General features: G+C 42.8%; 1 protein-coding gene across 2 annotated transcripts in view; it reads left to right on the top strand.

Moving 5' to 3' along the window:
* LOC134936087 (zinc finger protein 84-like) overlaps positions 1–13,665 on the top strand; it is a 42,043-nt gene extending 28,378 nt beyond the window's left edge. The window contains exons 2-4 of one of the 2 annotated variants that reach the window (XM_063930998.1): positions 10,198–12,916; positions 13,043–13,217; positions 13,385–13,665. In XM_063930998.1, coding sequence (XP_063787068.1) covers positions 10,370–11,590 — 1,221 coding nt within the window. In that variant the 5' untranslated portion in view covers positions 10,198–10,369 and the 3' untranslated portion in view covers positions 11,591–12,916; positions 13,043–13,217; positions 13,385–13,665. The remainder of the gene's footprint in view (positions 1–10,197; positions 12,917–13,042; positions 13,218–13,384) is intronic. The other variant, XM_063930999.1, reaches the window with a different exon arrangement.
* Positions 13,666–14,117: the final 452 nt, after the last annotated feature.

Raw genomic sequence — 14,117 nt, forward strand, 5'->3', positions numbered from 1 at the left:
GCAAAAAGCTTTGTCTGTGTTTAACAGAGCTATAGGATGGTAATTTTGGACAGATGTGGGAGGTTTACCTGGCTTAGGAAGAGCAACTATTTGTGCTTCAAGCATCTCCCTCGGGAACCTCCCAACATCGGATGCCTCGTTAAAGATGGTCAACAGCTCTGGTGCCAAATCCGCTTTATAAGTTTTATAGAAATTGGATGGAAATCCATCAGGGCCAGGCACTTTATCTCGCAGAAGATCACCAATAGCTGCATCTAGTTCAGTTATAGTCCAAGGGGAGCTGAGTGACAGGCAGGCCGCGGAGTCCAGCATCGGGAGGGAAAGTTTATTCAAAAAGGACTGTATTTCAGCCTCCATGGGCTGAGGAGTAGCCGGATCCAACTATAAATTGTAAAGTTGGGAGTAATACTCTGCAAAGGTGTTTGCTATATCATAAGGGTCACATACTCTGGAGCCTGTAGAGCAAGCATTCCCAACCGCGGTCCTCAAGGGACACCAACAGTGCAGGTTTTAGTGATATCCAGACTAGCCTGTGTACAAGCCTGGCCTTCACTAAAACCAGGACTGTTAGTGTGCCTTGAGGACCGAGGTTGGGAAACACTGCCGTAGAGGAACAAATATAATGAATTCTGGCCTTAGCTCGCCTACCTCGTAATTTCCGGGCCAAAAGTCGACCCGCCTTATTTCCAAATACATAAAATCTCTGGTACAGTCCTGCAAAATTGCGTTGCACGTCCCGAAGAGAGAAAACATTCACCTTCTCCCTAGCGGCAAGCAAAAGCTTAAAAACATTTCTATTTTGGGGATTAGCCTTTTGCGTCATTTCAAGTTTGGCAGCTTCACTTTCAGCCAACAATCGTTCAGCATTTTGAGAATGTTTAAGCCGTGAAGCTGCCTGAATGGCTGACCCCCGTACTACCGCTTTAAAGGAGGACCAGTTATTAAAGATCGAGGTATCCTCCGGCTTGTTAGTATCTAGATATATCTGTATAGAATGTTGTATGGCAAGAAAGGCTTCTGGATGACTTTGTAAGAAATTCCCTAGCCTCCAGGGACCTGGAGATACTTTACGAGCTCCTAGGTCCCATACTACCAATAGTGGGGAGTGGTCGGACCAGGTCATCGGCAATATGATTATTTTCCTAATCGTCGATAACGACTCCTTACCAGTCAAGACAAGGTCAATTCTAGAGTACGAGGAGTGGACATGTGAGTAAAAAGAATAGTCCCTAACCGTAGGATGTTTAGTCATAGAGATCATACTCTCCAAGTAAATGGCGAATCCAGAGTTCTTTTCTGAGGTGATCCTAGTCCTAGTTAAAGTACTTCTAGTGGGGCGAGATCTACCCATATACGGGTCAACAACCAAGTTGAAATCTCCCAATATTATAATGGCCCCTTTAGCATGGTTCTATATTAAGGAGCATAATTTCCTGCAAAACGGAAGTTGATCAGAATTTGGTGCATAGCGAGAGACCAAGGTGACCATAGTGTTTTCAAGTTGTCCTAATAATATGAGGTACCAACCTTCGGGGTCTACTATTTGGGATTCTAGGTTGAAAGAACAGCTTAGGGAAATTAGTATCGCAACGTCTGCCTTTTTTGTGGGGCCGTTAGCCATGTAACAAGTAGGGAAGCAATTATCATAAAATCAAGGGGGGGGGTCTAGTTTCCTAAAGTGAGTTTCTTGATTAGCGACAACATTCGCTTTCATTTTATAGAAGCAGGATAGAGCCAATTTACGTTTCTGTGGGGAATTCAATCCCTTAACATTCAGTGACACCAATTTAACCATAACTGAATTACCGGGAAGCGGGCTGACTGCTTGAACCAAGAGGTGCAATTAAAGAAACTACCGTATCCTGAACACGGTGACCTATCAGAACAATGAACATAGGGGAGACAAGACACAAGAGGGAAACATACAAGGGGAGAAAAGATGAAAATAGAAAAAGATAGAAAGAGTGGATTCCGTAAAGATACAGAGTCATAGTAAGGTGCCAAAACATCCAGCGCCTCACACTACAAAGTAGAGAGTTTAGTGGCCAACCTCTTCACAATCAAATAACCAGAAAATAAGAAAATGGTAACCACTTGGTCACATGTCTTAAAGAACAGATAAAGTCAAGTCTGCATAGACATGCTATTTTGAAAAGGTCACTGAGTCCTAGAACTAACAAAATAGCTCAGTGATTGCAACAGGGAGACAAAAATGAAACATAGTACGTAAATCCAGCATCTGAAAAGCAACATTAAACAGTAAATAAATGATTATAGCCAGATAATAACTCAATGATGGTAATTAGTTAAGTCAATGTTCGTAACAAACTCTTGTAGCAAGACTTTATGAAAAACAGCACTAGCCCAGTGAGGGCCGTTCTTGGCAAGGAAGATACATCAGAGGCTAGGCCCTACTTCCCAACCGTCGACCAGTCCTGCTGAAGTCTGGGGTCAGGAGAGCCGGTCTTGTGATCACCATTTAAATTCCATTTGTGAAGAAGTCTCATACTGTCTTCCACAGAAGACACGACAATAGTGGAGCTCTCTCAAGAAAATAGTAAATGCCTGGGGAAGCCCCACCTATATACTATACTAGCTTTCCAAAGGTCCATGGTGTCGGGCTGAAAAGAGTGTCTCTTGATGAGGGTGTACTGTGATAGGTCTCCAAAAAGTTGAAGCGGGCCAAAAGCTTCCACCATGTCAGAAGAAAGTCTAGCTGCCTTGAGCAAGGATTCTTTAATGTGGAAAAAATGGACTCTCATTAAGAAATCACTCGACGACCCTTCAGGAGCACTGTGGGCCTTCGGAACCCTATGAATATGGTCCAATATCAGATCCGATGAGGTAGCGGTAGGTAGCAGCTTCTTAAAGATCTCGATATTATAGTCATGTAGGCTGCTATCAGAGATGGATTCAGGAACCCTCTGAGCTTGAGGTTGCTTCTGCATGAGCGGTCTTCTAAATCTGCAACTTTATCCCGCAAAGCTGGCACTTCTCCCTCAAGGGTATCATGAGAGTCGATAAGGGTATTATGAGATCTCACTACCTTACCCATCTTTGTTTCCAGGTGTCCGGTCCTCTTGCCTAAATCCTCAATAGAGCTTTGGCAAGACTGCAACAAAGTACAAAATTCAGATGCCACTTTGTCTTTAAACTGGTGTAACAAAAGCTTCATGTTGCCCAGCGTTAAGGCTTCTCTGTCCTCCAGACTTGGCGAGGAGGGGGGTTACGAGGTGAGGATAAGGCTGTCATGGGTGAGGAAAGCTTAGGCAAAGGGCCTGATTCGGTGGCAGGGACTCCAGTCCCCTGAGACGTGTTACGATAAGGAGAAGGCAAAAAAAAGGCGACTTGAGAAATTGATTTGGAGGCTTTATGCTTTTTTGGAGGCATAATGTAGTACCGTCAAACGAAAAAATAACACTAGTAGAAAGGTGAGTTCAGTGGGGGCCTCAGAATGGCAGATAGCTTCTATGCCACGTGTGTAGATGTGTCGGCTAAAATGATTGCAGGGAGACACGGTGAGTACACATTTTTAAAGGTGATTACATCCTGTCAGAGCAACAGCGGAGATGACTTCAAGGAGTGAATAGCATCCACTTCTCAACAGAGAAACAGCAGTGAGGGCAGGGGATTCCAACCTCAAAACTATATAGGAGGAAGTTCACAGCGGAGTGAGCTATGGCACAGAGGACAGATGTATAGGAGGCCCAGGCAGGAGTGTGGAGATGGCATAAACAGGGCAGGCTGCCCTATAAATGCACTGGCACTATGCAGGATAGGACAACTGTATGATGCTGGTGTAAATGTAAAATGTCTGCTACAGAATTCACCTGACAGTCCTGGGTGTAGAGAGAGGGTTGTATCATAGTCCTGTGATGTCAGGGGGACCCGGGGCGAGAGACCACTGCAAAATGGGTGAGGCAGGTGTCTGCAGGCTATTCCGCGGGTTCCACTGTGGCCGCACTCCGCTCCTGGAGCTCACGGCCGGGTCTCCTCTAAACTCTAGCCCCTGGTCTCAGCACTGGATGGATGGAGGTCACATTCGCCGGGTGATGGAGGGAGCTGCCTGACCCGCTGGTGCTGCTCAGTATGCTGCCACAGTTGTGGGTAAGTCCCAGGAGGGGCAGAAGTGCTGTGCTTGTTGCAGGCTCTCTGAGCCCCAAGTATCAGACAGGCGGGAGGGAGAACTCACCAGCTGTCCAGAGCTGCCACGGCCGCCGCCCAGCGCGGAGGGCACCAACTTCTGCCGTCGGGACTCAGGTGTCACGATCCGGGTATCTGGACGCCATTTCTTACCCATCAGATGCCTCCTAAGGCTGGCTCAGCGCTCCAGGACCGGATCCCATCTGTTATCCTGATGTGCACATTCCCGCATCCTCTCCTGTCTCTCTGGACGCTGTCACAGTAACGCCTTATACATCTGGCATGGCGTCTCCTGCGGCCTCCGCCGCCGTTCCTGAGCTTCTGCATTCAGAGTGGCGATTACGTCAGCCGCGGCCTCCGCTGTGTCCGCGTGGTTGGATGTGCACCTGTCAGCCTGGCGTCTCCTGTCTCCGATGGCCGGCGCCGCCATTACTGTTTTCCAGACCACATGGATTACAAACTAAACTTCCCTCCAAGTGTCTGCATGGGCGCAGCCATCTTGGATTCTGTCAGCTGATCATTTCTACCAATCTCTTGTCAGTATTATTAATTTGCATAATTGCCTAGCCAATGCCTTCCTTGCTGCAGGTATAAATAGGTTGTGCCTGAGCAAGGAAGGCGTCAGTGCTTTGGTTGTCAAACCTAGTTCCAGTTTGTCTCTCTCCTGTGATTGTCTTCCAGGTTCCAGCTCCTGTCTCCAGACTTCTGCTATAGAGACCCGCACCAGCATTCCATCTGCGGTGTAGCCTGACTCTCCGATCCATTCTGGACTCACCTGTTTCCAGCTACAACATCACCTGCTTCCAGCCCAGCTTCCAGCAGTGTACAGCTTCTCTTAAAGGGCCGGTGTCCTTTCTGCAGTTTACCACTCTCCACCGGTATTATTATTTCTCCGCTCTCAAATTCTACATTTCATCCATATTGCATCGCTCTCAAGCCTCATTTATTATTTAACTGGTTCCAGCCAGTATCCACTCCGTGCCAACATCTGTCTGGTTCTAACCAGTACCCACAGCAGCATTTTATCTTCAGCAGTCCAGCTTTCCCTGGAACACCAGCTGGTACGACCCTGGGCTTTTTTCATTGCTACAGTTGAGCCTGGTAAGGACTTTCCAACTTGCAGATAATAAGAACTGTCTCATACCACCAGAGCTCTGTGGCCCCCGCCACCCTGTAGTACCCAGGAACTGTATTATTATTTCTCTGCTGATTTTTATGTTTCTTTTTACTGCTACTGTGATGCATGGAGTTTGTCATAAATAAATATCATTGACTTTTACTCAAGTTGTCGTGGTCACGCCTTCGGGCGGTTACTCTTCATTTTACTTACATGTCCAGGGGTCTGATACAACCTCCCAGGTTTCGGTGTACATCTCAGCCCCTACAACTGAGGCTGCCTTCCGTCAGCTCAGGCCCTCAGTTGTGACATCAGGGAAAGATGTCACAGGCACTGCCGCAGCTCCTGTTGCAAGTGTGGATGCCACTGCTCCCGATCTCCGTGGTGAGGGTGTTCCGCTATGCCGAGAACCGAATCTGGGACATAGGGCCAACTGCAGCCCCCAGCTGCACTGTGAAGGGAAGGCCACAACCCGCAAGGACCCTAATAAGAGTCCTCCGGCTCCATGGCTGCATCCCCCTCTATCACACAAGCTGGGGGGTGGTATCAGGAGACAGTGGTGGCAGAGGGAGCCCCCAATAATGAATAAAACCCGTAGTATGTCTGGGTCTAGCAGGAGTTCCTGGAGTCAATGTCCGTTTGCTTAGCTTGCTAGGCCACGCCCCCACAAACAGCTATTTTAAGGAGTAAAATATTTAAATTCTATGATTTATTTTTGGGTGGTTCTTAGGTCTTTGCTAACAGAACCACCTGTGCATCTTCCTCTGTGAATACACCCTCCCAGGAAAATTTCCTTACCGTGGTTTGAGTCACACTGCTTTGATAGGATGACACTTGAAGCCATGATCATTAAGTGGTCTTTTTTGTTCAATCATTTAGACTATGTTTAGAGCTTGAATGCCTACAAAGGGTGGAAGACATACACTATCTGGTGTGACTACAGCGGAGTCTCTGAGCCCCAGATCAGGATGGCTTTGATGAGGGGCTTATTATGTGTCAATTCACAGCCCATTTTATCCCCTTTCACTAGAAACTGGCCTCCATTTTGGAGTTTCAGACCTTTTATCCAGGGGTTTTTTTCATATGCAACCATGTTATATTACCCTTTAAGACTTAAATTTGGACTCTCCAGTAGAATTAGGGGGTAATTAAGACTGTATCGCTACAGCGGCAGCGATCGCAGTCTGAATTACTTTGTGGAGTGTGCATGCACAATGGCCGTACTGCGCGTGCACACCCCGGGAGCCCAGTGAGATGCTATCGCATCTGCCTGTATGACAGGCAGAGGCATTCGCGGGAGGGGGTGAATATATTTTTATTTATTTTTATATCTTTTATCTTTCTTATATGCCTCTTATGATATTCAATTGCTGCTATACAATATAAATTATGATGACTTCCAGAAAGTGGTCGATAAATATATATAAGTCATGGAGACTGACCTTATGGAGCGCACTTGACCCGCAAATTAGTATTACAACACACAGCGACTTGGTGGAAATTCATTGATATAACAACCCACATGACCGGAAGTTACGATTATCTATATGGAACGCATTTGAGCCGCAAGCGGGAAGGGCAGTGTGTGAGAGCTTGATGGGAGTTCCTGTGAAGACGCAGACCACATGACCGGAAGTGACGATAACGGAAGAGCGATGTTTTGAATGTTCTAACGAACTGTTCCACAGCTGACTTTGTTTTTTATGAATTGTGGGGGTATATAAGGGAGGTCTATTGCTACATGGGCACTATCCGCTTTGGAAAAAGGTTAAATCCGTAACGCGTTAAGCGGGATCACGTCCTCTGTATCCTGATGGATTCCTGCACACCGTTTGTACACTGCCTGGAAGGCTGAGCTGTGGGTAACTGGGACTCGTACTTACCTTGCTGTAAACTACCATCCCAGCAATCCAGTGTGGTGTCCTCTTGGGAATTGCAGGATAAAGACATATGATATGCTTGTTATTCTACTTTACCATGTGAGTGCATTTATGTAAAAATAAAAAACCTATTTGTATAAGGGAATATTGCACTATCGGTCTCTCTCTCTCTCTGCTGTATGTGTATCGGAGGCAACTCTGACACATATCCTACAGGTTGAAAGCACAAAGAAAGCTGGGTCCATTTTGGATTTCTTGTGGAGTCTATTTGAGGAAATCTTGAACATAAAGATACCTTGATATGCCTGAAATTTCTGGGAACTTTGTGAGTGAGATGTGTTAAACATATTGGATATTCTATGAAAAGGATTTCTACACTATTGTGTGTTTCTCTCTCTTTACATGAGTGGTATTTGATGTTTTTACCTGAGGGTGAACACAAACACACAGTTTATAGGTTATGAAATACAAGTATAAGATTGAAGAGAACAAGCATTAGTAATATGACTTGTTACATTTGGAAGGCGCCTTAGTGGAATATATTATATCCTAGAACTGTGAAAATGTTTTGCAGTAGGTGAAACTTCTTTATATCTTTGCTGGGCTGACTTCTGGATCTTGTTGCGCACTCTGTAAACCACTTATTTTCCTTGAGTTGGTGGGGTGTGGTCTGGACAACGGAGGCGTGTCCGGACCATTTGGGGGGGGGGGCCATGGTGGCTGTGTGATGTCACACGCAGCTGCTGTGACCCAAAGCGTGGTGGGTAGCTCCCTGCCGCTGCACAGGAGCTATGCTGGCAGGGAGCTACTAGTCAGGTACTTGAGCATCACCGCTGTGCGATGCTTTTATACCTGTGCGGGGTGGGTTGACCCTGACATGCTCGGCAGACTTGCCCTGTGCTGGGCATCCCCCCGCATGTCAGAGTAAATTATCGTAGAAGTGCTAAATTTAGCACATCTACGTTCAACTTTGAATTCCCCCCTTAGTGTGTATGTTTCATTTAAATCAGGAACTTATCCTGCTGGCTTCTCAGCATCCCAGTTCTTCTAGTTCTGCGAGCCCATTTCATCTCCTGCATGTGATACACCCCTTACCAATCTATATTGATCAGACTGCTTAGCAAGGCAGCGAGCTGGTCTTCCCTGCACACGTTTATGACATTTTACACATTCTCAAAACCTTTTGTGTCTTGGGATGCCCGTTTTGGGTGTTGAGTGTTGCTCATGGTAATTCCAAAAGCATTCACACCCTTTATAGGCTCGCTGTGGGAAATCCTAGCATATGCAGTTGCCCCCTGATTGGAGGTAGAGAAATCAGTATATTTGTGTAAGCAGTTGCCCCTCTGATTGGAGGTAGAGAAATCAGGATTTTTTGTGTAAGCAGTTGCCCCTCTGATTGAATGTAGGGTTTTTGTGTAATGAAGGTTACAACTGTTTCTCATAGTCCATCTGGGTAAACTGCCTTCCCTCCCTTATAATATATGTTGTTGTCTTGTTTCTGGTTTCTGTTATTTTAGTTTGAATGTGATGTCTCCATTAGGGCTTTGTTAGTCAAACAACTGGTGTCCTACTTGATGTAGGAGGGGTATACAGGGGAGAGCATCAATTAGGTTTAAGTAATTGATTTCTCCAAGTGCCCAACTCTATACCCAGTGTAAGCCATGTCCCCAGTTTGACAATGAGAAACAGATTTTCTGGAAAGTACATAAGAAAATTTGGATTTTCTTTGTCGTGAACACAAGCACCAAACCTACCCGTGTCTCTTACATAGACATCTATGTGCTCTTATATATACTGGTTGCTCAGGTTACAGATCCTGGAATGCTGCTGTTTCCTCTACACACGCTGCTCAGAATGATTGTAGTGTGTCACATTATCCCCATTTCCATGACTTGTGCAGAGAAAGTGGCAGCATCCTGGTGCATCAGCTGACGGGAGGTATGGCCAGATTTGTAGCATATATCACCTATCTATGCTTTTTACAGAAGGTCAGAATATCATTAAATAGATTTTGTATGAAACCCTTTCTACACACCTCTCCTCCCTTCCCCACTGTCCGCTCACTCCTGTGCATCTCTGACACTGGGGGGAGGGATCAGAGTTCTTACCAAGGGGGGTATCCAATTAGCCTTGATAACACGATCTGAGATCACAGCTAATGTTATCACACCTACCTCCCAAAATATCAGGTTATCGCAGCCTGCGCGCTCCCCTTTATTACACCTATACTATTCCAAAATGGCAATAACAGGAATCGCGTGATAATTCTAGCTGGCATTGGAGAAAGTGAGGAATTCTGCCTGTACCCCAAAAAAATCAAACTAACTTAGGAAAACATTGTAGACGTCTATTAGTGGCCATAATAAAAATATTTACTGTCATTAAATTAGGTCAAATTTCTGTTAAATGCATTTTTTTTTAAAAATGCATTAAGATTATATAAAGCAAATTTTTTTCAGCAAAATAAGTGCTCTCATTAAATTTGGGGTACATAAAAATGGGTATAAGTATATATTTGGGTAATTTTAGGGAACTTTAAAAAAAAAGAGGAAACCTAATAAAAATAATTAAAAACTTCTAAGTGCCTCATTAGTCATTCAGGGGGATGTACCAGGGATTCAGAACCAAATGGTAACATTTTTAATAGGGGTTTTTCATTACTTACCACCAGCTCAAAGATGGTGAAGAGAAATGCACGATAAACCCTATGGAGACTTATCAATAATAACTTATCGCCACTAACACGATACCAAATGATTGCATTTGTGATAAGTTATCAATATACTGCAGCTAATTGGATACTGCCTAACTGTCATTTCATTCCAATTTGATAACATCATTTATTATAATTTGATTTGTTTTATATACATAAGTTGTATCTGTGGCAGGAGGAATGTGGTCTCTGTACTGCAAAGCTGACTGGAAATGGGAGCCCAGCAATTAGGCAACATACATAAAGATACATCATGTTCCTTATACAATATAACACTGCAACTGATTACAATGGTGATCTTCAGGCTATTAAATAACAGATTTTATTTTTCTATTTTTTTACAGGTAAATTAAGGAGCTGGAGTCCCACTAAGAATAGAAGACAGGGCTGCAGAAAGAGATGGGAAAGGCTCCTTGTTCCCTGATCTAGAAAACTAAAGATATAATTTCTTCTTTAGCTTCTGAATGGTTCAAAGAAACGATTTTCATTTTATGGATAGAAGTTTTTATCCATTACATGATGAGTCTCACAGGAGAGAGACCACATCTGTGTTCTGAGTGTGACAGAAACTTTACACATAAATCACATCTTATCAGACATCAGAGGAGTCACACAGGAGAGAGACCATTTATATGTTCTGAATGCAGCAAGTGTTTTTCCCAGAAGTCATCTCTTGTTATACATCAGAGGAGTCACACAGAAGAGAAACCATTTATTTGTTCTGAATGCAGCATGTGTTTCTCCCAGAAGTCGCATCTTGTTATACATCAGAGGAGTCACACAGGAGAGAAACCATTTATATGTTCTGAATGCAGCAAGTGTTTTTCCCAGAAGTTATGTCTTCTTATACATCAGAGGAGTCACACAGAAGAGAAACCATTTATTTGTTCTGAATGCAGCAAGTGTTTCTCCCAGAAGTCGCATCTTGTTATACATCAGAGGAGTCACACAGGAGAGAAACCACATCTGTGCTCGGAGTGTGACAGACGCTTTACATGTAAATCAAATCTTAGCAGACATCAGATGAGTCACACAGGAGAGAGACCACATCTGTGTTCTGAGTGTGACAGAAGCTTTACATGCAAATATAAACTTATCATACATCAGAGGAGTCACACAGGAGAGAGACCATTTATATGTTCTGAATGTAGCAAGTGTTTTTCCCATAAGTCATTTCTTATTCGAGATCAGATGAGTCACACAGGAGAGAAATCATTTATATGTTCTGAGTGCAGCAAATGTTTTTCCCATAAGTCACATCTTGTTATACATCAGAGGAGTCACACAGGAGAGAAACCATTTATATGTTCTGAGTGCAGCAAGCGTTTTTCCCGGAAGTCACAACTTGTTATACATCAGATGATTCACACAGGAGAGAAACCATTTACATGTTCTGAATGTAAGAAGTGTTTTCCCCAGAAGTCAGAGCTTGTTATACATCAGAGGAGTCACACAGGAGAGAAACCATTTGAATGTTCTGAATGTAGGAAGTGTTTTTCCCAGAAGTCGCATCTTGTTATACATCTGAGGAGTCACACAGGAGAGAAACCATTTACATGTTCTGAATGCAGCAAATGTTTTTCCAGGAAATCACTTCTTATTATACATCAGAGGAGTCACACAGAAGAGAAACCATTTACATGTTCTGAATGTAGCAAGTGTTTTACTAGAAAGAAAACACTCAGTAATCACATGCAGAGTCACTCTGAGGGCCTGAATGCAGCTTGTGTATCATAACTAATGTAACTTATCACAACTGTATGAATTCAATGGAACCAATATTTATTTTCTGAATGTGACAAGTGTTTTATATAAATCTGTCTTGATAAAGACAGGAGAGGTCAGACAAGTGGACCTGGAGGTACTTTTCCCCTTGGGAAGGTCTCTGTGTTAGGAACTAGAGCTGCAGTATAACAATAGCCAATGACCGTGGGACTGCCATTACTGAGCTCTGTAATATACAGCGTTCTGATCATGCAGGTGCTGGGACTAGTAGAGAGTTCCAGCAGCTCCTCTCAGTACTGGGATTCCTTCTCTGACCAGCAGGGCTATGAGTGCTGGGTATTTCTACAGGAACAATGTATGCTGCTTTGTTTCACCGTATGGGTTATTGTACGGGGTGTTATTTTTAACCACTTTTAGATGCCATTTTGTCCATGTTTAACTCCCTTTTGTATGTGTATGACCTCATTGCTTTATATACTGTACATACTTTTTATTAGGATTAGTGCTTTGCAGACATATAGGCACCAGTTAGAAATAAAGTCTCACGTTAAGTTACAAGTTTTCTTTCACCTTTGACATAGTGTGAAAGACATAGTGAGTGGGAAGTGTATACAGCTTTTAGGGTGGTTGATTATAATAAATAAATGTTCCTGTTATCAGTATCTCAGATGGAAACTGTCTAGTAAGATGTTTGGGGTATTGTGTACATAAGTAGGGGAAAGGGTACAGTTGTCTAGAATAACATAAATTATGTTATCCTGAATGACTACTGCACCCAGCGTCACAGACCCTGAATGTAATATCTGGTAAGACAATGTTAGTGTATCCTTGCAGGGTTATAAAGCCTAGAGACTTGCACATAGCAAGTAGTTCTAATGGAAGCTAGGTATGGCTGCAGCGGACCTAGACTTCTACAAACCCCCTCCAGCTTTTAACTTGCAACAAAGTTATTAGGCGGGACCCAAGAGAATGACTGAACTACATTAAACTACTTAGTTAATCGATGACCATCATCTGGGACAGATCTTATAACATCTGGGATAAGAGCAGAGTGTATCTGATTTCATTATTTTTGGCTCTTCACAAGATATCTCCCATGATAAGAGATGTGAATAAAGAAAAGAGAGTGGAACAGGCACGGCGATGGATTGAGAGTGGTGAAACATTTCATGATGTCATTTTCACAGATGAATCGTCTGTTGCCCTTGAGCGGTTCTCCAGAATGTCATTCCGGAAACGTAACCATATCATTAAAACCATGCCCAAAGCATCCATTGAAAGTCCATGTATGGGGAGGCATATCACGATTAGAAGCTGGTCCCCTATTATTTTTCGAAGGTACAGTACTATACTTTATTCTGTGCCTGTGTTCTGTAAAAATACATGCTGTACTGTAGAGTATATGTAACTGCACAATAAAATAAGTTGCTTATTAATGAACAACATTTTTTTTGATTTCTGTAGGGATCATGGATAAGACATTTTTCCAAGAAACAATAGTAGAGGGATGTATGGTGCCATTTGTGAATAAATATTACCCAACTCACCATAGGATATTCCAAGACAATGATCCTAAACACTCCGCCTCAGCCAAATTTATGGAAGAGAAAGGTATGAATTGGGAACGCACACCACCAGAGTGAGTATTCTTTCAACAGTGTACAAGTAAAATTTTGGATAGCACTCTAGTACTGTAAATTTATTTTTTTATTTAATAAACAGTACAATATTGTATGTTTAATTTTCTCTATTTACTGTAATGTCATTAATTTTTTCTATACGCTTTTTTTTATTTTTTTTATATAGATCACCAGACATGAACCCAATCGAATTAGTGTGGGCTCAATTGAAGAGGTACATTAGGAGTGTTGCGAAGCCAACAACAAAACAGCAGCTGTTGGATGGGATAAAGAAATTTTGGCTAGAAGTACTCACACCTGAACATTGTAATAATTATATAAATCACCTGTATAAAGTATTACCTGTTATAGTCGAAAGAAATGGTCAAGCCACAAATATGTAGTTCTGTACTGTATTTTCTGTTTAAAATTTTAAATTGGTGCATTATTAAAAATGTTTATAAAATTGCCTTTGTCTGATTATTGCATAAGCTAATGTAGAATATTATACAGTAGTAATGTTATTGATGTGTATGAACAGTTATTTTCAGTTTTATAAGTCCTGAATAAGAGTACTCTACATTTTGATAAGTACAGTACATGGAATCAGATGTTGTAATAAATACTTTTTTGTACATTAATATTGATGCTTTTCCAATAAATATTCCATTATACAGTATGGTATGGTACAGTACATGGGGGTAACTATAGTATGATGTGACGTTATAGGGGAGAAATACTGTATACACTAAATGTACAGTAAAATGTTTTTTACTTATTACAAACACACAAATCCCAGATGGAAATCTGCTTTACACAGCAGACAGCTTATGGTGACAGAACTTACCTACTGTATCCCCACCCATAGTCGTGGTATATTTTAGATTGCCTAATGAGACACTTCTGCAGCATTGCCAAGG

This window comes from Pseudophryne corroboree, chromosome 6, assembly GCF_028390025.1.
Source record: "Pseudophryne corroboree isolate aPseCor3 chromosome 6, aPseCor3.hap2, whole genome shotgun sequence".
Classification (NCBI taxonomy): domain Eukaryota; kingdom Metazoa; phylum Chordata; class Amphibia; order Anura; family Myobatrachidae; genus Pseudophryne; species Pseudophryne corroboree.